The sequence below is a fragment of the Ascaphus truei genome, chromosome 9 (genome assembly GCF_040206685.1).
Source record: "Ascaphus truei isolate aAscTru1 chromosome 9, aAscTru1.hap1, whole genome shotgun sequence".
Taxonomy (NCBI): Eukaryota; Metazoa; Chordata; class Amphibia; order Anura; family Ascaphidae; genus Ascaphus; species Ascaphus truei.
In genome coordinates, this window is record NC_134491.1 from 21,691,419 (window position 1) to 21,718,498 (window position 27,080).

General features: G+C 57.8%; 1 protein-coding gene across 1 annotated transcript in view; it reads right to left on the minus strand.

Moving 5' to 3' along the window:
• Positions 1 to 27,080, minus strand: part of PIK3C2B (phosphatidylinositol-4-phosphate 3-kinase catalytic subunit type 2 beta) — a 154,342-nt gene that overhangs the window by 71,932 nt on the left and 55,330 nt on the right. Inside the window, 10 exon segments of the mRNA XM_075613715.1 lie at positions 5,720 to 5,915; positions 6,656 to 6,689; positions 7,468 to 7,614; positions 10,003 to 10,066; positions 10,792 to 10,871; positions 11,961 to 12,072; positions 14,359 to 14,479; positions 15,678 to 15,823; positions 16,605 to 16,705; positions 23,531 to 24,357. Of these exon segments, the coding sequence (XP_075469830.1) occupies positions 5,720 to 5,915; positions 6,656 to 6,689; positions 7,468 to 7,614; positions 10,003 to 10,066; positions 10,792 to 10,871; positions 11,961 to 12,072; positions 14,359 to 14,479; positions 15,678 to 15,823; positions 16,605 to 16,705; positions 23,531 to 24,268 (1,739 nt within the window). The 5' untranslated portion in view covers positions 24,269 to 24,357.

A 27,080-nucleotide genomic window follows, 5' to 3' on the forward strand; every position in this document is an offset into this window, starting at 1 on the left:
AACCCCTGCACCGCCAGCACCCGCTGCCTCATGCCAACCCCTGCACTGCCAGCACCCGCTGCCTCATACCAACCCCTGCACTGCCAGCACCCGCTGCCTCATACCAACCCCTGCACTGCCAGCACCCGCTGCCTCATACCAACCCCTGCACTGCCAGCACCCGCTGCCTCATACCAACCCCTGCACTGCCAGCACCCGCTGCCTCATACCAACCCCTGCACTGCCAGCACCCGCTGCCTCATACCAACCCCTGCACTGCCAGCACCCGCTGCCTCATACCAACCCCTGCACTGCCAGCACCCGCTGCCTCATACCAACCCCTGCAGTGCCAGCACCCGCTGCCTCATACCAACCCGTGCACTGCCAGCACCCGCTGCCTCATACCAACCCCTGCACTGCCAGCACCCTCATACCAACCCGTGCACTGCCAGCACCCGCTGCCTCATACCAACCCCTGCACTGTCAGCACCCGCTGCCTCATACCAACCCGTGCACTGCCAGCACCCGCTGCCTCATACCAACCCCTGCACTGCCAGCACCCTCATACCAACCCGTGCACTGCCAGCACCCGCTGCCTCATACCAACCCCTGCACTGCCAGCACCCGCTGCCTCATACCAACCCCTGCACTGCCAGCACCCGCTGCCTCATACCAACCCCTGCACTGCCAGCACCCGCTGCCTCATACTAACCCCTGCACTGCCAGCACCCGCTGCCTCATACCAACCCCTGCACTGCCAGCACCCTCATACCAACCCGTGCACTGCCAGCACCCGCTGCCTCATACCAACCCCTGCACTGCCAGCACCCGCTGCCTCATACCAACCCCTGCACTGCCAGCACCCGCTGCCTCATACCAACCCCTGCAGTGCCAGCACCCGCTGCCTCATACCAACCCCTGCACTGTCAGCACCCGCACCCTCATACCAACCCCTGCACTGTCAGCACCCGCTGCCTCATACCAACCCCTGCACTGCCAGCACCCGCTGCCTCATACCAACCCCTGCACTGCCAGCACCCGCTGCCTCATACCAACCCCTGCACTGCCAGCACCCGCTGCCTCATACCAACCCCTGCACTGCCAGCACCCGCTGCCTCATACCAACCCCTGCACTGCCAGCACCCGCAGCCTCATACCAACCCCTGCACTGGCAGCACCCGCTGCCTCATACCAACCCCTGCACTGCCAGCACCCGCTGCCTCATACCAACCCCTGCACTGCCAGCACCCGCTGCCTCATACCATCCCCTGCACTGCCAGCACCCGCTGCCTCATACCAACCCCTGCACTGCCAGCACCCGCTGCCTCATACTAACCCCTGCACTGCCAGCACCCCCGCACCCTCATACCAACCCCTGCACTGCCAGCACCCGCTGCCTCATACTAACCCCTGCACTGCCAGCACCCGCACCCTCATACCAACCCCTGCACTGTCAGCACCCGCTGCCTCATACCAACCCCTGCACTGCCAGCACCCGCTGCCTCATACCAACCCCTGCACTGCCAGCACCCGCTGCCTCATACCAACCCCTGCACTGCCAGCACCCGCTGCCTCATACCAACCCCTGCACTGCCAGCACCCGCTGCCTCATACCAACCCCTGCACTGCCAGCACCCGCAGCCTCATACCAACCCCTGCACTGCCAGCACCCGCTGCCTCATACCAACCCCTGCACTGCCAGCACCCGCTGCCTCATACCAACCCCTGCACTGCCAGCACCCGCTGCCTCATACCATCCCCTGCACTGCCAGCACCCGCTGCCTCATACCAACCCCTGCACTGCCAGCACCCGCTGCCTCATATCAACCCCTGCACTGCCAGCACCCGCTGCCTCATACCAACCCCTGCACTGCCAGCACCCGCTGCCTCATACCAACCCCTGCACTGCCAGCACCCGCTGCCTCATACCAACCCCTGCACTGCCAGCACCCGCTGCCTCATATCAACCCCTGCACTGCCAGCACCCGCTGCCTCATACCAACCCCTGCACTGCCAGCACCCGCTGCCTCATACCAACCCCTGCACTGCCAGCACCCGCTGCCTCATACCAACCCCTGCACTGCCAGCACCCGCTGCCTCATACCAACCCCTGCACTGCCAGCACCCGCTGCCTCATACCAACCCCTGCACTGCCAGCACCCGCTGCCTCATACCAACCCCTGCACTGCCAGCACCCGCACCCGCTGCCTCATACCAACCCCTGCACTGCCAGCACCCGCTGCCTCATACCAACCCCTGCACTACCAGCACCCGCTGCCTCATACCAACCCCTGCACTGCCAGCACCCGCTGCCTCATACCATCCCCTGCACTGCCAGCACCCGCTGCCTCATACCAACCCCTGCACTGCCAGCACCCGCTGCCTCATATCAACCCCTGCACTGCCAGCACCCGCTGCCTCATACCAACCCCTGCACTGCCAGCACCCGCTGCCTCATACCAACCCGTGCAGTGCCAGCACCCGCTGCCTCATACCAACCCCTGCACTGCCAGCACACGCTGCCTCATACCAACCCCTGCACTGCCAGCACCCGCTGCCTCATACCAACCCCTGCACTGCCAGCACCCGCTGCCTCATACCAACCCCTGCACTGCCAGCACCCGCTGCCTCATACCAACCCCTGCACTGCCAGCACCCACACCCTCATACCAACCCCTGCAGTGCCAGCACCCGCTGCCTCATACCAACCCGTGCACTGCCAGCACCCGCTGCCTCATACCAACCCCTGCACTGCCAGCACCCTCATACCAACCCGTGCACTGCCAGCACCCGCTGCCTCATACCAACCCCTGCACTGTCAGCACCCGCTGCCTCATACCAACCCGTGCACTGCCAGCACCCGCTGCCTCATACCAACCCCTGCACTGCCAGCACCCTCATACCAACCCGTGCACTGCCAGCACCCGCTGCCTCATACCAACCCCTGCACTGCCAGCACCCGCTGCCTCATACCAACCCCTGCACTGCCAGCACCCGCTGCCTCATACCAACCCCTGCACTGCCAGCACCCGCTGCCTCATACTAACCCCTGCACTGCCAGCACCCGCTGCCTCATACCAACCCCTGCACTGCCAGCACCCTCATACCAACCCGTGCACTGCCAGCACCCGCTGCCTCATACCAACCCCTGCACTGCCAGCACCCGCTGCCTCATACCAACCCCTGCACTGCCAGCACCCGCTGCCTCATACCAACCCCTGCAGTGCCAGCACCCGCTGCCTCATACCAACCCCTGCACTGTCAGCACCCGCACCCTCATACCAACCCCTGCACTGTCAGCACCCGCTGCCTCATACCAACCCCTGCACTGCCAGCACCCGCTGCCTCATACCAACCCCTGCACTGCCAGCACCCGCTGCCTCATACCAACCCCTGCACTGCCAGCACCCGCTGCCTCATACCAACCCCTGCACTGCCAGCACCCGCTGCCTCATACCAACCCCTGCACTGCCAGCACCCGCAGCCTCATACCAACCCCTGCACTGGCAGCACCCGCTGCCTCATACCAACCCCTGCACTGCCAGCACCCGCTGCCTCATACCAACCCCTGCACTGCCAGCACCCGCTGCCTCATACCATCCCCTGCACTGCCAGCACCCGCTGCCTCATACCAACCCCTGCACTGCCAGCACCCGCTGCCTCATACTAACCCCTGCACTGCCAGCACCCCCGCACCCTCATACCAACCCCTGCACTGCCAGCACCCGCTGCCTCATACTAACCCCTGCACTGCCAGCACCCGCACCCTCATACCAACCCCTGCACTGTCAGCACCCGCTGCCTCATACCAACCCCTGCACTGCCAGCACCCGCTGCCTCATACCAACCCCTGCACTGCCAGCACCCGCTGCCTCATACCAACCCCTGCACTGCCAGCACCCGCTGCCTCATACCAACCCCTGCACTGCCAGCACCCGCTGCCTCATACCAACCCCTGCACTGCCAGCACCCGCAGCCTCATACCAACCCCTGCACTGCCAGCACCCGCTGCCTCATACCAACCCCTGCACTGCCAGCACCCGCTGCCTCATACCAACCCCTGCACTGCCAGCACCCGCTGCCTCATACCATCCCCTGCACTGCCAGCACCCGCTGCCTCATACCAACCCCTGCACTGCCAGCACCCGCTGCCTCATATCAACCCCTGCACTGCCAGCACCCGCTGCCTCATACCAACCCCTGCACTGCCAGCACCCGCTGCCTCATACCAACCCCTGCACTGCCAGCACCCGCTGCCTCATACCAACCCCTGCACTGCCAGCACCCGCTGCCTCATATCAACCCCTGCACTGCCAGCACCCGCTGCCTCATACCAACCCCTGCACTGCCAGCACCCGCTGCCTCATACCAACCCCTGCACTGCCAGCACCCGCTGCCTCATACCAACCCCTGCACTGCCAGCACCCGCTGCCTCATACCAACCCCTGCACTGCCAGCACCCGCTGCCTCATACCAACCCCTGCACTGCCAGCACCCGCTGCCTCATACCAACCCCTGCACTGCCAGCACCCGCACCCGCTGCCTCATACCAACCCCTGCACTGCCAGCACCCGCTGCCTCATACCAACCCCTGCACTACCAGCACCCGCTGCCTCATACCAACCCCTGCACTGCCAGCACCCGCTGCCTCATACCATCCCCTGCACTGCCAGCACCCGCTGCCTCATACCAACCCCTGCACTGCCAGCACCCGCTGCCTCATATCAACCCCTGCACTGCCAGCACCCGCTGCCTCATACCAACCCCTGCACTGCCAGCACCCGCTGCCTCATACCAACCCCTGCACTGCCAGCACCCGCTGCCTCATACCAACCCCTGCACTGCCAGCACCCGCTGCCTCATACCAACCCCTGCACTGCCAGCACCCGCTGCCTCATACTAACCCCTGCACTGCCAGCACCCGCTGCCTCATACCAACCCCTGCACTGCCAGCACCCGCTGCCTCATACCAACCCGTGCAGTGCCAGCACCCGCTGCCTCATACCAACCCCTGCACTGCCAGCACCCGCTGCCTCATACCAACCCCTGCACTGCCAGCACACGCTGCCTCATACCAACCCCTGCACTGCCAGCACACGCTGCCTCATACCAACCCCTGCACTGCCAGCACCCGCACCCTCATACCAACCCCTGCACTGTCAGCACCCGCTGCCTCATACCAACCCGTGCAGTGCCAGCACCCGCTGCCTCATACCAACCCCTGCACTGCCAGCACCCGCTGCCTCATACCAACCCCTGCACTGCCAGCACACGCTGCCTCATACCAACCCCTGCACTGCCAGCACCCGCTGCCTCATACCAACCCGTGCACTGCCAGCACACGCTGCCTCATACCAACCCCTGCACTGCCAGCACACGCACCCTCATACCAACCCCTGCACTGCCAGCACACGCTGCCTCATACCAACCCCTGCACTGCCAGCACCCGCTGCCTCATACCAACCCCTGCACTGCCAGCACCCGCTGCCTCATACCAACCCCTGCACTGCCAGCACCCGCTGCCTCATACCAACCCCTGCACTGCCAGCACCCGCTGCCTCATACCAACCCCTGCACTGCCAGCACCCGCTGCCTCATACCAACCCCTGCACTGCCAGCACCCTCATACCAACCCCTGCACTGCCACCACCCGCTGCCTCATACCAACCCCTGCAGTGCCAGCCCTTCTCTCTCGTGCGCCCCTCCACACCTCCTATCAAGTCCTGCCTTTGCGTCTCACCTGGCCGCCCAGGTGATGGGGATGCGGTGCGCAGCGTAGACGGTGAAAGCGAGGGCGCTGTTGAGCAGCGAGGCGTCCTGCGTTAGGCTCCGCTTGTGGTCAGTGTGCAGCACCATCTGGAAGTCAGCGTTGAACGTGCTGCAATAAAGCTGGACCAGATCCAAGATGGCGGCCGTGAGGCTCTCTACAACCTGCTCTGTAACACAAGACACACAAAGTGTAGCACACAGACACACTGCGTACAGTGTGTAACACACACACTGCGTGACACATAGATACACACACAGTGTAACAGACACACACAGTGTAACAGAAACACACTCCATAAACACACTGACTGCGTAACACAGACACACACAGTGCAACAGATACACTGCATGACAGTGTATATCACACAGACACAGTGTGTAATACATAGACACACACAGCGTAACACACAGAATGCGTAACACATAGACACACGGTGTAACAGACACACTGAGTGACAGTGTGTAACATACAGACACGATGTGTAATACATTGTCACTCAGTGTGTCTGTATGTGTGTAACACACACACACACACTGCGTAACACAGATACACACACAGTGTAACACACACACACACACTGCGTAACACAGATACACACACAGTGTAACAGACACACACACAGTGTAACAGACACACACACTGTGTAACAGACACACACACTGTGTAACACACAGACACTATAAGCATTGTGATACACACCGTAACATCACATTAAAGATGGCACTTGCACTAGGACACATTGCACCACAGCCCTCACAAGGACATATGTAGCACCGTTTCATTCACACAATGTTACTGCCCCACAATTGCACCACTTTTGCCTTGATACATATACCTCTTTGTGACACCTGCAGTGTGACACAGACACACATTGTGATGGATACTGTGACAAACACACATCATTACCTCTGTTCTCTCTCTTGGTCAGAAAGCCGGGGTCCTGCAGAGAGGACAGAGAGCAGTGGTCAGTGTAAGGTCAGTTCTATACTGCGTGCGCTTGCTACGCCATGCGCGCGTGCGGCAGTTTTAGTTGGCTGAGGTTAGTCAGCCATTCTATAATGGTGCCGCGCGCGCACGGCAGTGAGCGTGGAACCGGCCGACAGGGGAGAGGATGAAGAAAAGAAAGAATTTGCGCCGCTTCCGGCACTGAAATGTATGTATACTGTATGTGTGTCTATGTGTGTCTGTGTATGTGTGTGTGTGTGTGTGTGTGTGTGTATGTGTGTATGTGTGTGTGTGTGTATGTACAATGTTATTAAAAAAAATATTAAAGTATTTATTTCAAAACGTATTTAAACACACACACACACACACACACACACACACACTACCTCACTCGCTCACAGCATACACACAAAAAGCGTGCGTCACGTGCACGCGCGTTCACACAGGCACGCGCGTGCGCACGGCTGCACACTATAGAACGGCCTTAAGAAGCCGAGGACAGAGTGCTGCTCCCCACAGAGAGATGTAAACACAAGAGCTTACAATCTAACGAAAACGGGAACAGCTACAATATCCGAATCACAATGACCAATTAAACTGCATGTGCCATTTAGGTGAGAATGTCAACAAGTACACACAACAGTGTTATTATTTCCATGGGAACCGAAGATAATGAGGAAATACAGGCGGCTTCTACAAATGGTCACTGCCTATGGGTTAGATGGTTACTGCTGGTCATCGGAGTGTTCGGCCACAGTCCTGGGGTAACTCACCTTGCTGGATTTGACCTGCACGCGGGAGGGGCAGGGTGGGAGCTGGTTCAGGGCACTGCTGATCTCCGGGGTCTCCACAGCTGCTAATGCATTGCAGATCACTTTAACGGACTGTACCACCCTCTCAGATCTCAGGTGGAAGTCTGACTGTGAGAGGACAGAGATGGAGAGAGGGATACAGGAATGAGAGAGAATGACAGACAGCGAGAGAGAGAAGGAATGAGGGGAGAGAGAGCGAGAGAGAGGGAATGAGGGAGAGCGAGAGAGAGAGACTGAAAGGTAATGAGAGAGAATGACAGACAGCAAGAGAGAGAGGGAATGAGGGAGAGAGCGCGATAGAGAGGGAATGAGAGAGAGAGAGAGAGAGAGAGAGAGAGGGAATGAGAGAGAGAGAGAGGGAGTGAGAGAGAGAGAGGGAATGAGAGAGAGGGAATGAGAGAGAGGGAGAGAGAGAGAGAGAGAGAGAGAGAGAGAGAGAGAGAGAGAGAGAGAATGAGAGAGAGAGGGGAACGAGAGAGAGAGGGAAAGAGAGAGAGGGAATGAGTGAGAGAGAGAGAAGGAATGAGTGAGAGAGAGAGAGGGAATGAGAGAGAGAGAGAGGGAGAGAGAGAGAGAGAGAGAGAGAGAGAGAGAGAGAGAGAGAGAGAGAGAGAGAGAGAGAGAGAGAGAGAGAGAGAGAGAGAGAGAGAGAGAGAGAGAGAGAGAGAGAGGGAGAGAGGGAATGAGAGAGAGAGGGAATGAGAGTTAGAGGTAATGCGAGAGATGATGTGAGTGGGCAGATAGAGAGACAGAGAGAAACGAGAGAGGAAAACATGGAGAGAGAGTGAGACATGGAGTGAAAGAGGGAATGAGAGAGTGAGAGGGCATAAGAGAGAGAGAGAGTGGGGGGGGAAGAAGGAGAGAGAGATAGAGAGAGTGAGAGTGCGAGAGAGACAACCTTATCAACAGATAAGTGGCGTCACAAAGAGAGAGCAGATACAAAGTAACTGTGTGTGCGGCCTCTTCCATGATCCCAGAGTATCAATGTAAGTTCTCATTTTACTGTAACAAAGCTCCTGATCCCACAGATCCCAGAGCACCTATCCCACAGAACCTCTCCCACAGATCCCAGAACACCTATCCCACAGATCCCAGAGCACCTCTCCCAGATCTCAGAGCACCTCTCCCACAGATCTCAGAGCACCTCTCCCACAGATCCCAGAGCACCTCTCCCACAGATCTCAGAGCACCTCTCCCACAGATCTCAGAGCACCTCTCCCACAGATCTCAGAGCATCTCTCCACAGATCCCAGAGCACCTCTCCCACAGATCCCAGAGCACCTCTCCCACAGATCCCAGAGCAGCTCTCCCACAGATCCCAGAGCACCTCTCCCACAGATCCCAGAGCGCCTCTCCCACAGATCCCAGAGCGCCTCTCCCACAGATCCCAGAGCGCCTCTCCCACAGATCCCAGAGCGCCTCTCCCACAGATCCCAGAGCGCCTCTCCCACAGATCCCAGAGCACCTATCCCACAGCACCTCTCCCACAGATCCCAGAGCGCCTCTCCCACAGATCCCAGAGGGCCTATCCCACAGATCCCAGAGCGCCTATCCCACAGATCCCAGAGCACCTATCCCACAGATCCCAGAGCACCTCTCCCACAGATCCCAGAGCACCTCTCCCACAGATCCCAGAGCACCTCTCCACAGATCCCAGAGCACCTCTCCCACAGATCCCAGAGCACCTCTCCCACAGAACCTCTCCCACAGATCCCAGAGCACCTCTCCCACAGAACCTCTCCCACAGATCCCAGAGCACCTCTCCCACAGATCCCAGAGCACCTCTCCCACAGATCCCAGAGCACCTCTCCCACAGATCCCAGAGCACCTCTCCCACAGATCCCAGAGCACCTCTCCCACAGATCCCAGAGCACCTCTCCCACAGAACCTCTCCCACAAATCCCAGAGCACCTCTCCCACAGATCCCAGAGCACCTCTCCCACAGATCCCAGAGCACCTCTCCCACAGAACCTCTCCCACAGATCCCAGAGCACCTCTCCCACAGATCCCAGAGCACCTCTCCCACAGAACCTCTCCCACAAATCCCAGAGCACCTCTCCCACAGATCCCAGAGCACCTCTCCCACAGAACCTCTCCCACAAATCCCAGAGCACCTCTCCACAGATCCCAGAGCACCTCTCCCACTGCTGCCCACGTACAGCCCCGTGTTACAATGTGTCTGAGTTACACAGCGCTAAATACATCGTTTCTGCTGCATATAAAGAATGCTGCTCTAATATGAAAGAATCTCTCGGACACATCCAGCTGGGATTCAGGAAGCACAGCGGGTCAGCCTCCCGTGCTGCTCTGAGGCCTCCCGTGCTGCTCTGCGGCCTCCCGTGCTGCTCTGCGGCCTCCCTTGCTGCTCTGAGGCCTCCCGTGCTGCTCTGAGGCCTCCCGTGCTGCTCTGCGGCCTCCCATGCTGCTCTGCAGCCTCCCCGCAGTGCATTCTGGGACCTGGAGGAAGTGGCTCACCTCTGGATAAGATGCACTCACCTCAGCTGCAACAAATCCATCCACCTCGTTATGAAACGTATCAAAGAGCAGAGACAGCGCCTGCCTGAAAAGAGAACGCGTGAGTTGTGAACGAGTTCCCCCCGCAAGACCCTCACCCGGCACAATCCCACACCCCCTGCTGCTATCATAACTCTCCGTATCAAACGACTGGTAACGTCAACTTGCAAAGCAGGAGAGAAGGAGAGAGTGCAGAGGGCCCAAACTACACCCTCCGTCCTGGTTATATTTCCCTCCCCTCCCACCCCCCGCACTGAGAACTGCAGACAGCTGTTACACTGAATGACTGCTTTCTTAGGCTGCGCTTATACAGCCGGCGACGTCACCCCGGCGCCATTGCGACGAGTTGTATTTTAAAGTTTAGGCGACATCGCTGGATGACGTCATAAAAGGGGGAGGGCAGAGGCACGGAGAAGCTCCCGATTGGCCGCAAGGCGAGACCGCCGCCGAAAAAAAATCAAATATAAGTGACTAGCAGATTTCTGGTTGCGCTGTCGCTCCGTCGCGTGCACTATAAGTGCCGGCGACAATGCATTTGTTTTGCCGCATTGGCGATGTCACGTCGCCGGCACTATAAGCGCAGCCTTGGTGATAATTACAGTGTGTCTAATTAAGCGAGATAAGCAACTTGTGTTTCAGTTGTAATTGAAGCATCTATTAGACATAAAAATCACCTTTAGTCTGACTAACACACCGTTCTCCTCAGTGAAAGCGCAGTGTGATGATGCAGCAGTGACGTGGTTAATGTCCCACGCCTCGCGTTTCCCTTACCTGCTGATAGTCTGTTTGACAGGTCTCTCCTGGAGGTGAACGTGGTGGTTCAGGGTGGATGGGCTCTGACTGTCACTGGCCTGGGAAGTAAAGGATGCAAATCATCTACTGTAATGTATATGCTTCATACAGCTCAGTACAATGTAACACAATGTGTCAGGGGCTCAGTACAATGTAACACAATGTAACAGTGTGTCAGGGTCTCAGTACAATGTAACACAGACTGCACAGTGTGTGAGGGGCTCAGTACAATGTAACTGTGTCGGGCTCAGAACAATGTAACACAATGTAACAGTGTGTCAGGCGCTCAGTACAATGTAACACAATGTAACAGTGTGTCAGGCGCTCAGAACAATGTAACACAATGTAACAGTGTGTCAGGGGCTCAGTACAATGTAACAGACTGTACAGTGTGTGACGGTCTCAGTACAATGTAACACAGACTGCACAGTGTGTGACGTCTCAGTACAATGTAACACAGAGTGTACAGTGTGTGACGGTCTCAGTACAATGTAACACAGGCTGCACAGTGTGTCAGGGGCTCAGTACAATGTAACAGGCTGCACAGTGTGTGAGGGTCTCAGTATAATGTAACACAGGCTGCACAGTGTGTCAGGGTCTCAGTACAATGTAACACGATGTAACAGTGTGTCAGGGTCTCAGTACAATGTAACACAGGCTGCACAGTGTGTGAGGGTCTCAGTATAATGTAACACAGGCTGCACAGTGTGTCAGGGTCTCAGTACAATGTAACACGATGTAACAGTGTGTCAGGGTCTCAGTACAATGTAACACAGGCTGCACAGTGTGTGAGGGGCTCAGTACAATGTAACACAGGCTGCACAGTGTGTCAGGGTCTCAGTACAATGTAACACAATGTAACAGTGTGTCAGGGTCTCAGTACAATGTAACACAGGCTGCACAGTGTGTGAGGGGCTCAGTACAATGTAACACAATGTAACAGTGTGTCAGGGTCTCAGTACAATGTAACACAGGCTGCACAGTGTGTGACGGTCTCAGTACACTGTAACACAATGTAACAGTGTGTCAGGGTCTCAGTACAATGTAACGCAGGCTGCACAGTGTGTGAGGGGCTCAGTGGAAAGTAACACTTGCAGAACATGGTCCCATGTGTGAGAGGTGAGAGGTGAGGGGCTCCGGTCACTCACCGTCCTGGACAGATCACCTCGCACATCCTCCTTCTTCATTAGCTGCAGCCGGACATCGGTGTCAAACTTCCTGCATTGCTGGATGTGCTCATAACTTCCCAGGGGGTGCTCACTGCGGGGAGACCACCCACCATCACACAGGGGGCTACACAAGGGGAAACCCTGACACCCACTGAGATCACATGGGGGGGGGGCATCCAATGCACATCATAGAGAGTCTCCCAATGCAAAATATACCAATGATTCAATGAGGGAATACCCCATGCAAACCTTACAGAGGAGACACGGGGAACGCAGAGACACATCAAACCTATAAAAAGCCAGGGAGACAGACTGGGGTAACGGAGGGAGAGAGAGAGAAAGAGAGAGAAAGAGAGAGAAAGAGAGAGAAAGAGAGAAAGAGAGAGCGCGAGCAATGGAGGGAGGGACGAGGAACGAGGGAAGAGAGCAATGGAGGGAGGGACGAGGGACGAGGGAGAGAGAGAGCAATGGAGGGAGGGAAAGAGGGAAAGAGAGAGAGAGGGATAGAGGGAGAGAGAAAAGAGGGCAATAGAGGGAGAAAGAAAAAAAAAGAAAGAAAGTTGGAGATGGGGAGAGAAATACGGAGTGGCAAAAGGAGAGAAAAAAGAAAGATAAAATAATGAAAATATGGAGAGAAGAGGGAAACCCACATTCTCAGCAGGATAACCCCCATGAGACTTTTCCTGGCTCTATTCTTCGCCCCTGGCTCACTCTTTGGCTTCTATTGTCTGGTGTTTTCCGGCTGCCTGGGTCAGGGTCAGTCCAAAAGAGGCCGTGAGGATAATAATCCGCAGAACCTCCCGTTTATACTAGCACCAAGCTGGGGTGCACAGATACACTGCCCAGGGGCCCCTGCAGCCACGTCTGGGGTGAAACCCCCTGGGACTGGGAGATGTGCCAGCAATAGGAAGCTGCAACGTCGTCGGAAGATGATGTCGCGACTTTCTATTGGTGACCCCGTGACCTTACGTGTCGGGTATTTTCGCGCCACACACCGGCACAAGAAACTCATATATCCGAGGGGCACCGGAGGTCAAGGGAACGCAGATAAGGTCCCGGGGGAACCCACGTCACCTCCATGGTACATTTAAAAAAAAAAGCCAACCGAAGTAGCATTATATATATATATATGCAAATACATTGACATTTTGTCTTTTCAACAAACCCCCTTTCTCTAGTTTTTTAAACCCATTACAAGGTAATGCATTTCAGGGCAGCAGTGAAGGGGTTAAAACATGCGCTGAATAATTGTTCCTTAGTACCTAGAACTCTCTAGTACAGCAGTGGCCAACTCCAGTCGTCAAGGGCCACCAACAGGAAATCCCTGCTTCAGCACAGGTGGTGCAGTCGAAGACTGAACCACTCACTGAGCCACCTGTGCTGAAGCAGGGATATCCTTAAAACCAGACCCGTTGGTGGCCCTTGAGGACTGGAGTTGGCAAGCCTTGCTGTAGTCGATATGCTTGAGGTAGTTTTTATTTTAGGGCACCCAGCCGCCATCCCAAATACAGACCCTGGAAATGCCACTGGTGCCGGGAGGGAGCATGGAGAACATGCCCACAGAAGTGCCAGTTTATCTCACTGAGGAAGCCGCCAGGATACCCCACCTTACATGTGTCTGCCCACCCAACCTGCTAATCTCAGCACCTCCTGCATCCTGCAGCCAGCAGAGAAGGGAGGGCGGGTGCTCAGACTGTGCAGGAAGACAGGGTGCCCTTAGTGGGGTTATATTAGAACGATGCCCACACCCCTTAACTCGTTCAGTGCTGGAGACATGGCTATGCTCCAAAGACAATACTTCACAGTTGTATTAGTGTGTACAGAGCTTCCATAGAAGGGACCTGGGAGGTTTGGAAAGCTCTGTACATGTGAAGAAGAGACCTGTGAGGTTTGCAAAACTCTGTACACGTGAAGAAGAGACCTGTGAGGTTTGGAAAGCTCTGTACACGTGAAAAAGAGACCAGTGAGGTTTGAAAAAGCTCTGTAGATGTCAAGAAGAGACCTGTGAGGTTTGCAAAGCTCTGTACATGTGAAGAGGAGACCTGTGAGGTTTGAAAAGCTATGTACATGTGAAGAAGAGACCTGTGAGGTTTGGAAAGCTATGTACACGTGAAGAAGAGACCTGTGAGGTTTGCAAAGCTCTGTACACACTGCTATATTTATATTGAATTATCTTGCTGGTCCATTAAAAGATATCACAGCCTATGATGAATTATAGGCACTGGTAACAGCCCAGCTTTAGAGTGCCCTGCCGCCATCTTACTAATGCCCGGCACAAGTTTTCCCTTAGCTGCAGCCAGTCTCAAAGTTGGCACCAAGTATAGCAGGGCTGCCAGCTGCTCTGTAACCCCTGGCACCCTGCCCGCCTGGTGCTCACTTCTGCAGGAACTCCTCCAGCCCGCAGAGTTTGAGCACGTAGTCCGACACGCTGAGGTCCTGCAGCTCATCGCTGGTGTAGCACAGCGTCTGGTAAATGAGCAGGTCCACGTTGGAGGAACCTGGGAACAAACAGGGGGGTCCGATCCCACGGGGGAAAGGGGAGGGTGTCAGGTCTGGGATTAAACACTTTCACTAGAAAGGACTACGCGGCTGTGTATAATGATGACGAGTATCTCTATATACTGATAGTGAACATGCTACGCACTATAACGATGAGTATCTCTATATTCGGATAATTACAATGCTGCACTGTATAATGATGCAGAGTACCTCTATACACTGATAATGAACATGCTGCACTGTATAATGATGCAGAGTATCTCTATACACTGATAATGAACACGCTGCGCTGTATGATGAGGTGGAGTATCTATACACTGATAATGAACACGCTGTGCTGTATGATGATGTGGAGTATCTATACACTGATAATGAACACGCTGCGCTGTATGATGATGTGGAGTATCTATACACTGATAATGAACACGCTGCGCTGTATGATGATGCAGAGTATCTCTATACACTGATAATGAACACGCTGCGCTGTATGATGATGTGGAGTATCTATACACTGATAATGAACACGCTGCGCCGTATGATGATGTGGAGTATCTATACACTGATAATGAACACGCTGCGCTGTATGATGATGCAGAGTATCTCTATACACTGATAATGAACACGCTGCGCTGTATGATGATGTGGAGTATCTATACACTGATAATGAATACGCTGCGCTGTATGATGATGTGGAGTAGCTATACACTGATAATGAACACGCTGCGCTGTATGATGATGTGGAGTATCTATACACTGATAATGAACACGCTGTGCTGTATGATGATGTGGAGTATCTATACACTGATAATGAACACGCTGCGCTGTAGCTGCCGCGTCCCCCCTGGAAAATCTCCTGCCCCCCCACTTTGCGCACCCCCTGATGTAGAGTATCTCTATATACTGATAATGAACTTGCCACACTGTATAATGATGCTGGGTATCTCTACACACTGATAATGACTATCCTGCACTATATAATGATGTTGGGTATGTCTATACATTGATAATGACCATGCTGCATTGTATAACGATGCTAAGCATCTCTATACACTATTAATGACTATACTGCGCTGTATAATGGTAGCTCTATGCACTTTCAGACCCTTACATTGAGTAACACGTGCAGTACTGTGTGCAGATGAAGCACACGGGGGGCTGTGGAGTGGGGGGGGGGGAGGGGGAGAGGGTGACACTCACAGTCACAGGTGAAGGTTAGAGGCTCCCTCAGGCTGTCACACAGCACAGTGACCTTCAGGCTCACCCCGTGACCCAGGTGCTCAGGACTGAGGTTGACAGGACTCCAGACAATGCCTGTGTCTATGACATCCTGTCCAGAACGCAGACTGAAGGAGAGCGACAAGAGAGGGATGGGGGGAGGGGAGAGAGGAAGGGTAGAGAGGGATGGGGGGAGGAGCGGAGGGGCAGGGGGAGAGAGAGGATGGGGAGGGAGAGGAGGGGGGAGAGTGGGACGGGGAGGTAGGTGAAGGGGGAGAGAGGGACGTGGGAGAGGGTGAAAGGGGGAGAGGGACAGGGTGGGGAGAGGAGGGACAGAGGGGGGAGAGAGGAACAGGGGGAGGGGAGGGGGGAGAGAGGAACAGGGGGATGGGGGGGGGAGAGGGGAAGGGGAGGGAGGGAAAGAGGTGGATGAGGGAGGGAAAGATACCAAGAAACGTTACTATATAAAATCATAGTTGGGGCTTATTTGAAAGTTCCTCAATGCTAAACTGGAAATATTTGTATGGGTAGGGGGCGTACATAGGACACCCTGTCATCCTGTGTATGGGACACATTATACTGCTCTATATGGACACATCGTAACCCTATACATGAGATACACTGATGTCCTGTGCATGGGAGACAATACATCACGTTATATGGGACACATGGTAACGCTGGTATGAGGGACTATATGAGATTCACTGTAATAATAATGTTATATGGGACACCGCAAGCCTGTGTTATATGGGGTACAGCGTGCCCCTTTATAGGGGAAACATGCAACTTCCTGACTTAATGTGAAGAACGATCCTCTGACATTACAACAGTAAGGGATTAGCGTTGGGGTCTGTGGCGTGATGACCTGGGTCTGTGTCAGTGTTTAGGAGAATGGTGCCCGTTACTCACACATCCAGCATGTGACAGAACGCCGCCGTCTCCTCGTCCCTCTGCTCCGACACCTCGAACAGCTCACAGCCACTCTGCTGGGGGTACGGCCGAAAGGAGTCCTGAGACAGGAGAGCGCAGAATTAATGGGGGCTGCGGGGACCCTCCCACTCCCTGTGACACTGCAGGGACCCTCCCACTCTCTGTGACACCGCAGGGACCCCCCCACTCCCTGTGACACCGCAGTGACCCTCCCACTCCCTGTGACACCGCAGGGACCCTCACATTCCCTGTGACACCGCAGGGACCCTCACACTCCCTGTGACACCGCAGGGACCCTCCCACTCCCTGTGACACCGCAGGGACCCTCCCACTCCCTGTGACACCGCAGGGACCCTCCCACTCCCTGTGACACCGCAGGGACCCCCCCACTCCCTGTGACACCGCAGGGACCCTCCCACTCTCTGTGACACCGCAGGGACCCCCCCACTCCCTGTGACACCGCAGGGACTCCCCCACTCCCTGTGACACCGCAGGGACCCCCCCCACTCCCTGTGACACCGCAGTGACCCTCCCACTCCCTGTGACACCGCAGGGACCCTCCCACTCCCTGTGACACCGCAGGGACCCCCCCACTCCCTGTGACACCGCAGGGACCCTCCCACTCCCTGTGACACCGCAGGGACCCTCCCACTCCCTGTGACACCGCAGGGACCCTCCCACTCCCTGTGACACCGCAGGGACCCTCCCACTCCCTGTGACACCGCAGGGACCCTCCCACTCCCTGTGACACCGCAGGGACCCTCCCACTCCCTGTGACACCGCAGGGACCCTCCCACTCCCTGTGACACCGCAGGGACCCTCCCACTCCCTGTGACACCGCAGGGACCCTCCCACTCCCTGTGACACCGCAGGGACCCCCCCACTCCCTGGGACAGTGCAGGTGCGCTGCTCCCTGGGACACCGCAGGGACCCTCCCACTCCCTGGGACAGTGCAGGTGCGCTGCTCCCTGGGACAGTGCAGGTGCGCTGCTCCCTGGGACAGTGCAGGTGCGCTGCTCCCTGGGACACTGCAGGTGCGCTGCTCCCTGGGACACTGCAGGTGCGCTGCTCCCTGGGACACTGCAGGTGCGCTGCTCCCTGGGACACTGCAGGTGCGCTGCTCCCTGGGACACTGCAGGTGCGCTGCTCGCTGGGACAGTGCAGGTGCGCTGCTCCCTGGGACAGTGCAGGTGCGCTGCTCCCTGGGACAGTGCAGGTGCGCTGCTCCCTGGGACAGTGCAGGTGCGCTGCTCCCTGGGACAGTGCAGGTGGGCTGCTCCCTGGGACAGTGCAGGTGGGCTGCTCCCTGGGACAGTGCAGGTGCGCTGCTCCCTGGGACAGTGTATGTGCGCTGCTCCCTGCGACAGTGCAGGTGCGCTGCTCCCTGGGACACTGCAGGTGCGCTGCTCCCTGGGACAGTGCAGGTGCGCTGCTCCCTGGGACAGTGCAGGTGCGCTGCTCCCTGGGACAGTGCAGGTGCGCTGCTCCCTGGGACAGTGCAGGTGCGCTGCTCCCTGGGACAGTGCAGGTGGGCTGCTCCCTGGGACACTGCAGGTGCGCTGCTCCCTGGGACAGTGCAGGTGCGCTGCTCCCTGGGACACTGCAGATGCGCTGCTCCCTGGGACAGCCCAGGTGCGCTGCTCCCTGGGACAGTGCAGGTGCGCTGCTCCCTGGGACAGCGCAGGTGCGCTGCTCCCTGGGACAGCGCAGGTGGGCTGCTCCCTGCGACAGTGCAGGTGGGCTGCTCCCTGGGACAGTGCAGGTGCGCTGCTCCCTGGGACAGTGCAGGTGTGCTGCTCCCTGGGACAGTGCAGGTGCGCTGCTCCCTGGGACAGTGCAGGTGGGCTGCTCCCTGGGACAGTGCAGGTGCGCTGCTCCCTGGGACAGTGCAGGTGCGCTGCTCCCTGGGACACTGCAAGTGCGCTGCTCCTGGGACACTGCAAGTGCGCTGCTCCTGGGACAGTGCAGGTGCGCTGCTCCCTGGGACAGTGCAGGTGGGCTGCTCCCTGGGACAGTGCAGGTGCGCTGCTCCCTGGGACAGTGCAAGTGCGCTGCTCCCTGGGACAGTGCAGGTGCGCTGCTCCCTGGGACAGTGCAGGTGCGCTGCTCCCTGGGACAGTGCAGGTGCGCTGCTCCCTGGGACAGTGCAGGTGCGCTGCTCCCAGGGACAGTGCAGGTGCGCTGCACCCAGGGACAGTGCAGGTGCGCTGCTCCCTGGGACAGTGCAGGTGCGCTGCTCCCTGTGACACTGCAGGTGCGCTGCTCCCTGGGACAGTGCTGGTGCGCTGCTGCTTGTGACAGTGCAGGTGCGCTGCTCCCTGGGACAGTGCAGGTGCGCTGCTCCCTGGGACAGTGCAGGTGCGCTGCTCCCTGGGACACTGCAGGTGCGCTGCTCCCTGTGACAGTGCAGGTGCGCTGCTCCCTGTGACAGTGCAGGTGGGCTGCTCCCTGGGACAGTGCAGGTGCGCTGCTCCCTGGGACAATGCAGGTGCGCTGCTCCCGCTCTCACTTCCCCTCCATCTTCTCTCTCCTATTTTGTCATATTCTTCCCCCTCGCTCTCCCTTTCCATGTCTTTGTACCCCCTCTTTTCATTGCTCCGTCTCATCACCCCTAATTGTATTCCCTCTACTCCTCTCGCATATACACACACACACAAACATACTGTATCATCAGCAGGAAGCAACCTCCAGTCCCTGGGTTAGCTCAGTACATCCCTTCCCGCTCTCCCTGCCGGCCTCTCCCTCACACACACCCTCCTCACGTGCAGGAACTCTTACACTGCAGAACAGGCTGCAGGACGTACCAGATGTAACATTTGGCACCTGACATGTCCAGCCCTAGAGGGGACACGGGCTCAAGTCCCTGCACCTGTCCTGCCAGAGGTGCCAGGCTCTATCCCTGTGCCATGCCCCCCCTCCCCTTCCTACGGGTGCCAGTCTCTGTATCTCAGCCCAAGAGGTGCCAGGCTCTATCCCTGGGCTGTGACCCCCCCTCCCTACAGGTGCCAGGGTATAGATCTCAGCCCAAGAGGTGCCAGGCTCTATCCCTGGGCTGTGACCCCCCCTCCCTACAGGTGCCAGGCTAAAGATCTCAGCCCAAGAGGTGCCAGTCTCTATCCCTGGGCTGTGACCCCCCCTCCCTACAGGTGCCAGGCTAAAGATCTCAGTCCTAGAGGTGCCAGGGTATATATCCCAGCCCAAGAGGTGCCAGGCTCTACCCCTGTGCCATGCCCCCCTCCCCTTCCTATGGGTGCCAGGCTATGTATCTCAGTCCTAGAGGTGCCAGGGTATATATCCCAGCCCAAGAGGTGCCAGTCTCTATCCCTGGGCTGTGACCCCCCCTCCCTACAGGTGCCAGGCTAAAGATCTCAGTCCTAGAGGTGCCAGGGTATATATCCCAGCCCAAGAGGTGCCAGGCTCTACCCCTGTGCCATGCCCCCCTCCCCTTCCTACGGGTGCCAGGCTATGTATCTCAGCCCTAGAGGTGCCAGGGTATATGTCCCAGCCCTAGAGGTATATGAACAAAGTGGAGGATCCAGGGCACTACGGATTTGTAGAAAATAAATGTATTCTAGGCAAATTTCTTTTCTACAAACCCGTAGTGCCCTGGATCCTCCACTTTGTTCATATACTTTGAAATGACACTAGACAGGTTTTTCCCTGAACCCCGGAGCACCAGTACTTCTAATCGCAAGTATACTGCTTTTATTATACACTAGCTGAGAGACCCGGCGTTGCCCGGGATGTAAATGCGAAATAGGTAGTATTATTTATAACTCGTGGAACAATAGGTGAGTATTTGTTGTAAAGGTTTCGGGGGGGGGGGGGGAGAAAGAGGGAGCGGGGGGGGAGAAAGGGGAGCGGGGGGGGGGAGAAAGGGGAGCGGGGGGGGAGAGAAAGGGGAGCGGGGGGGGAGAGAAAGGGGAGCGGGGGGGGAGAGAAAGGGGAGCGGGGGGGGGGAGAGAAAGGGGAGCGGGGGGGGGAGAGAAAGGGGAGCGGGGGGGGAGAGAAAGGGGAGCGGGGGGGGAGAAAGGGGAGCGGGGGGGGAGAAAGGGGAGCGGGGGGGGAGAAAGGGGAGCGGGGGGGGAGAAAGGGGAGCGGGAGAAAGGGGAGCGGGGGGGAGAAAGGGGAGCGGGGGGGGGAGAAAGGGGAGCGGGGGGGGGAGAAAGGGGAGTGGGGGGGGAGAAAGGGGAGCGGGGGGGGAGAAAGGGGAGCGGGGGGGAGAAAGGGGAGCGGGGGGGGGAGAAAGGGGAGGGGGGGGAGAAAGGGGAGCGGGGGGGAGAAAGGGGAGCGGGGGGGGGAAAAGGGGAGCTGGGGGGTAGAAAGGGGAGCGGGGGGGGGTAGAAAGGGGAGCAGGGGGGGGAGAAAGGGGGGGAGAAAGGGGAGCGGGGGGGAGAGAAAGGGGAGCGGGGGGGAGAAAGGGGAGAGAAAGGAAAGGGGAGCGGGAGAAAGGGGAGCTGGGGGGGGGAGAAAGGGGAGCGGGGGGGGAGAAAGGGGAGCGGGGGGGGAGAAAGGGGAGCGGGGGGGAGAAAGGGGAGCGGGGGGGGAGAAAGGGGAGCGGGGGGGAGAAAGGGGAGCGGGGGGGGAGAAAGGGGAGCGGGGGGGGGGGAGAAAGGGGAGCGGGGGGGGGAGAAAGGGGCGGGGGGGGGGAGAAAGGGGAGCGGGGGGGGGGGAAAGGGGAGTGGGGGGGGTGGAGAGCAGTGGGCATATGTATTGTCATAATTTATGTATGGGCATTTCCCCCCCCTCCTCCGTGCGTCCGTCCCCGTGCTGGTTCGGCTGGTGGCCCCCCCGTTCCCCGTGACTCCCCCCCCCCTGCTGTGTTGTGTGTGTGTGTATAGAGCTGCTGTGTTGTGTGTGTGTGTATAGAGCTGCTGTGTTGTGTGTGTGTGTGTGTGTGTGTGTGTGGGCCGTCACTCCGCCTCAGGCCAATGAGGTGTGCGGGGGCGGGCGACCCAAGGGACCAATGAGATTTCCCCTAGGGACACCGGACATCCAGGCAGGCAAACATACAGTGCTTTCACTAATATAGTATAAGATATTTTGGTGTGCAGACATAACTCTTCATTTGACCAGCCCTAGAGGTGCCAGTCTCTGTATCTCAGCCCTAGAGGTGCCAGGCTCTATCCCGGTGCCCCGTCCCCCCTCCCTACAGGTGCCAGTCTCTGTATCTCAGCCCTAGAGGTGCCAGGCTCTATCCCTGTGCCCTGTCCCCCCTCCCTACAGGTGCCAGTCTCTGTATCTCTGCCCTAGAGGTGCCAGGCTCTATCCCTGTGCCCTGTCCCCCCTCCCTACAGGTGCCAGTCTCTGTATCTCTGCCCTAGAGGTGCCAGGCTCTATCCCTGTGCCATGTCCCCCCTCCCTACAGGTGCCAGTCTCTGTATCTCTGCCCTAGAGGTGCCAGACTCTATCCCTGTGACTCGCGCTCCCCCCGATGTGCCGTCCTGCTGAGTGAGGCGTGCAGGCGGCTGCAGGAAGCGCCCTGTGTGGGCCTAAGACTCGCGCTCCCCCCCGCCCCCCCCGGCGCACGCTCGATGTGGCGTCTGGCTGAGCGGCGGTAGGAAGCGCCCTGTGTGTGTGGGCCTGAGGCTGAGGCGGGACGCGCAGTGGGCCTGAGGCTGAGGCGGCATGCGCAGTGGGCCTGAGGCTGAGGCGGCATGCGCAGTGGGCCTGAGGCTGAGGCGGGACGCGCAGTGGGCCTGAGGCTGAGGCGGGACGCGCAGTGACTTACCTGAGCGGGTGGTAGCGCCGGGGAGGTAAGGAAGCGGCTGGGGTAGGAGGGCCGCGCTTCCCGTCCGGAGCCAGTGCAGGACGGCGCACGTAAGGGGGGGGGGAGGGGGGCGGACAGAGGGTGTGTGTGTGTGTATAGAGCTGCTGTGTTGTGTGTGTGTGTATAGAGCTGCTGTGTTGTGTGTGTGTGTGTATAGAGCTGCTGTGTTGTGTGTGTGTGTGTGTGTGTATAGAGCTGCTGTGTTGTGTGTGTGTGTGTATAGAGCTGCTGTGTTGTGTGTGTGTGTGTGTATAGAGCTGCTGTGTTGTGTGTGTGTGTGTATAGAGCTGCTGTGTTGTGTGTGTGTGTATAGAGCTGCTGTGTTGTGTGTGTGTGTGTGTGTGTGGGCCGTCACTCCGCCTCAGGCCAATGAGAGGTGTGCGGGGGCGGGCGACCCAAGGGACCAATGAGATTTCCCCTAGGGACACCGGACATCCAGGCAGGCAAACATACAGTGCTTTCACTAATATAGTATAAGATATTTTGGTGTGCAGACATAACTCTTCATTTGACCAGCCCTAGAGGTGCCAGTCTCTGTATCTCAGCCCTAGAGGTGCCAGTCTCTGTATCTCAGCCCTAGAGGTGCCAGGCTCTATCCCGGTGCCCCGTCCCCCCTCCCTACAGGTGCCAGTCTCTGTATCTCAGCCCTAGAGGTGCCAGGCTCTATCCCTGTGCCCTGTCCCCCCTCCCTACAGGTGCCAGTCTCTGTATCTCTGCCCTAGAGGTGCCAGGCTCTATCCCTGTGCCCTGTCCCCCCTCCCTACAGGTGCCAGTCTCTGTATCTCTGCCCTAGAGGTGCCAGGCTCTATCCCTGTGCCATGTCCCCCCTCCCTACAGGTGCCAGTCTCTGTATCTCTGCCCTAGAGGTGCCAGACTCTATCCCTGTGCCCTGTCCCCCCTCCCTACAGGTGCCAGTCTCTGTATCTCAGCCCTAGAGGTGCCAGGCTCTATCCCTGTGCCCTGTCCCCCCTCCCTACAGGTGCCAGTCTCTGTATCTCAGCCCTAGAGGTGCCAGGCTCTATCCCTGTGCCATGTCCCCCCTCCCTACTGGTGCCAGTCTCTGTATCTCAGCCCTAATGGTGCCAGGCGCCACCCCTGTGCCATGTCCGTCCCAGCCCCCCTGCCCCTCACTCACTGGTCCCACAGACACTCTGCAGCTCTTGGCCGGCACTCCCAGCTTCTGTCCGTAGGTGCGAGGAGGGACTTGAGGGGGGAGGGTTTTGCTCCGTGCCACTGGCTTCCCAGTCCCCCCTTTACGCACGCCCCCTCCCTTCCAGTGTCCCCCGGCCTGGCGCAGCAGCTCGGCGTCGTAGGTAGACGCCAGGTTGAGGCGGGTGATGGTGTCATTGATGCCCTCGTAGTCCAGGTCAAGGAACCCGCCTCCCCTAACCTCCTCCACCCCCTCTTCCTCCTCCATTTCCGAAATCCTCCGGCTCAGCAGCTTGCCTCCCCCCTCCCCACTGTACAGGTTCACATCCCGCGGCTGGGGGCCCTTGGAGAGGTTGGGTGGAGGTACTTCCTTCCCTTGACTCCAGATGTGGGTGCGAGGGGGCAGCGGAGGAGGGGACAGGTTTTTGGGTGACCCGCCTCCCCCCCGCCCGTTGCTGTGGTACCCGTCCCCGTATATGTACAAGTAGTCTCCAGAGGGGGGCGGCTTGGTTTTGGGGGGTGACGAGACAGAGGGGGCCTGAGAGACCACGTCCCAGGAGATGAGGGGGGCCTCGTTACTCCCTGGGGGTCTGTTCTCCGTGCGGAGACGGGACAGGGCGTCGTACTCCATCTGCAGGGCCTCTGCCAGCGCGAGCTCCTTCCGGCTTATTCCCAGGGACTCCAGGCCCTGCCACTGCTCCCCGTTCCCTCCGGAGGTCGACATCACTGCGGGTTTAGTGGAGTAAACGGCGAGAGGAGCTGGAGGAGGTCAGGCTGGGTGGGTAGGCAGAGACATAATGCTCAGGAATCCCCCTGCAAGGAGAGAGGACAAAGGCAGGGGGGGGGGGGTTTACTGGTGACACACAGCTCTGTGACACTGATATTCCTGCACTGACCCCCATACAGCCATCACTCTGCTATTCCTGCACTGACCCCCATACAGCCATCACTCTGCTATTCCTGCACTGACCCCCATAAAGCCATCACTCTGCTATTCCTGCACTGACCCCCACACACAGCTCTGTCACTCTGCTATTCCTGCACTGACCCCCATACAGCCATCACTCTGCTATTCCTGCACTGACCCCCATAAAGCCATCACTCTGCTATTCCTGCACTGACCCCCACACACAGCTCTGTCACTCTGCTATTCCGGCACTGACCCCCACACACAGCTCTGTCACTCTGCTATTCCTGCACTGACCCCCACACACAGCTCTGTCACTCTGCTATTCCTGCACTGACCCCCACACACAGCTCTGTGACACTGATATTCCTGCACTGACCCCCATACAGCCATCACTCTGCTATTCCTGCACTGACCCCCATACAGCCATCACTCTGCTATTCCTGCACTGACCCCCACACACAGCTCTGTCACTCTGCTATTCCTGCACTGACCCGCACACACAGCTCTGTCACTCTGCTATTCCTGCACTGACCCCCACACATATCTCTGTCACTCTGCTATTCCTGCACTGACCCCCACACACAGCTCTGTCACTTTGCTATTCCTGCACTGACCCCCACACACAGCTCTGTCACTCTGCTATTCCTGCACTGACCCCCACACACAGCTCTGTCACTCTGCTATTCCTGCACTGACCCCCACACAGCTCTGTCACTCTGCTATTCCTGCACTGACCCCCCACACACAGCTCTGTCACTCTGCTATTCCTGCACTGACCCCCATACACAGCTCTGTCACTCTGCTATTCCTGCACTGACCCCCACACACAGCTCTGTCACTCTGCTATTCCTGCACTGACCCCCACACACAGCTCTGTCACACTGCTATTCCTGCACTGACCCCCACACACAGCTCTGTCACTCTGCTATTCCTGCACTGACCCCCACACACAGCTCTGTCACTCTGCTATTCCTGCACTGACCCCCACACACAGCTCTGTCACTCTGCTATTCCTGCACTGACCCCCACACACAGCTCTGTCACTCTGCTATTCCTGCACTGACCCCCACACACAGCTCTGTCACTCTGCTATTCCTGCACTGACCCCCATACAGCCATCACTCTGCTATTCCTGCACTGACCCCCACACACAGCTCTGTTACTCTGCTATTCCTGCACTGACCCCCACACACAGCTCTGTCACTCTGCTATTCCTGCACTGACCCCCACACACAGCTCTGTCACTCTGCTATTCCTGCACTGACCCCCATATAGCCATCACTCTGCTATTCCTGCACTGACCCCCATACAGCCATCACTCTGCTATTCCTGCACTGACCCCCATACAGCCATCACTCTGCTATTCCTGCACTGACCCCCATACAGCCATCACTCTGCTATTCCTGCACTGACCCCCACACACAGCTCTGTCACTCTGCTATTCCTGCACTGACCCCCACACACAGCTCTGTCACTCTGCTATTCCTGCACTGACCCCCATACACAGCTCTGTCACTCTGCTATTCCTGCACTGACCCCCACACACAGCTCTGTCACTCTGCTATTCCTGCACTGACCCCCATACAGCCATCACTCTGCTATTCCTGCACTGACCCCCACACAGCCATCACTCTGCTATTCCTGCACTGACCCCCATACAGCCATCACTCTGCTATTCCTGCACTGACCCCCATACAGCCATCACTCTGCTATTCCTGCACTGACCCCCATACAGCCATCACTCTGCTATTCCTGCACTGACCCCCATACAGCCATCACTCTGCTATTCCTGCAGACCCCCATACAGCCATCACTCTGCTATTCCTGCACTGACCCCCATACAGCCATCACTCTGCTATTCCTGCACTGACCCCCACACACAGCTCTGTCACTCTGCTATTCCTGCACTGACCCCCACACACAGCTCTGTCACTCTGCTATTCCTGCACTGACCCCCAAATAGCCATCACTCTGCTATTCCTGCACTGACCCCCATACAGCCATCACTCTGCTATTCCTGCACTGACCCCCATACAGCCATCACTCTGCTATTCCTGCACTGACCCCCATACAGCCATCACTCTGCTATTCCTGCACTGACCCCCACACACAGCTCTGTCACTCTGCTATTCCTGCACTGACCCCCACACACAGCTCTGTCACTCTGCTATTCCTGCACTGACCCCCACACACAGCTCTGTCACTCTGCTATTCCTGCACTGACCCCCACACACAGCTCTGTCACTCTGCTATTCCTGCACTGACCCGCACACACAGCTCTGTCACTCTGCTATTCCTGCACTGACCCCCACACACAGCTCTGTCACTCTGCTATTCCTGCACTGACCCCCATACAGCCATCACTCTGCTATTCCTGCACTGACCCCCATACAGCCATCACTCTGCTATTCCTGCACTAACCCCCATACAGCCATCACTCTGCTATTCCTGCACTGACCCCCATACAGCCATCACTCTGCTATTCCTGCACTGACCCCCACACACAGCTCTGTCACTCTGCTATTCCTGCACTGACCCCCACACACAGCTCTGTCACTCTGCTATTCCTGCACTGACCCCCATACAGCCATCACTCTGCTATTCCTGCACTGACCCCCATACAGCT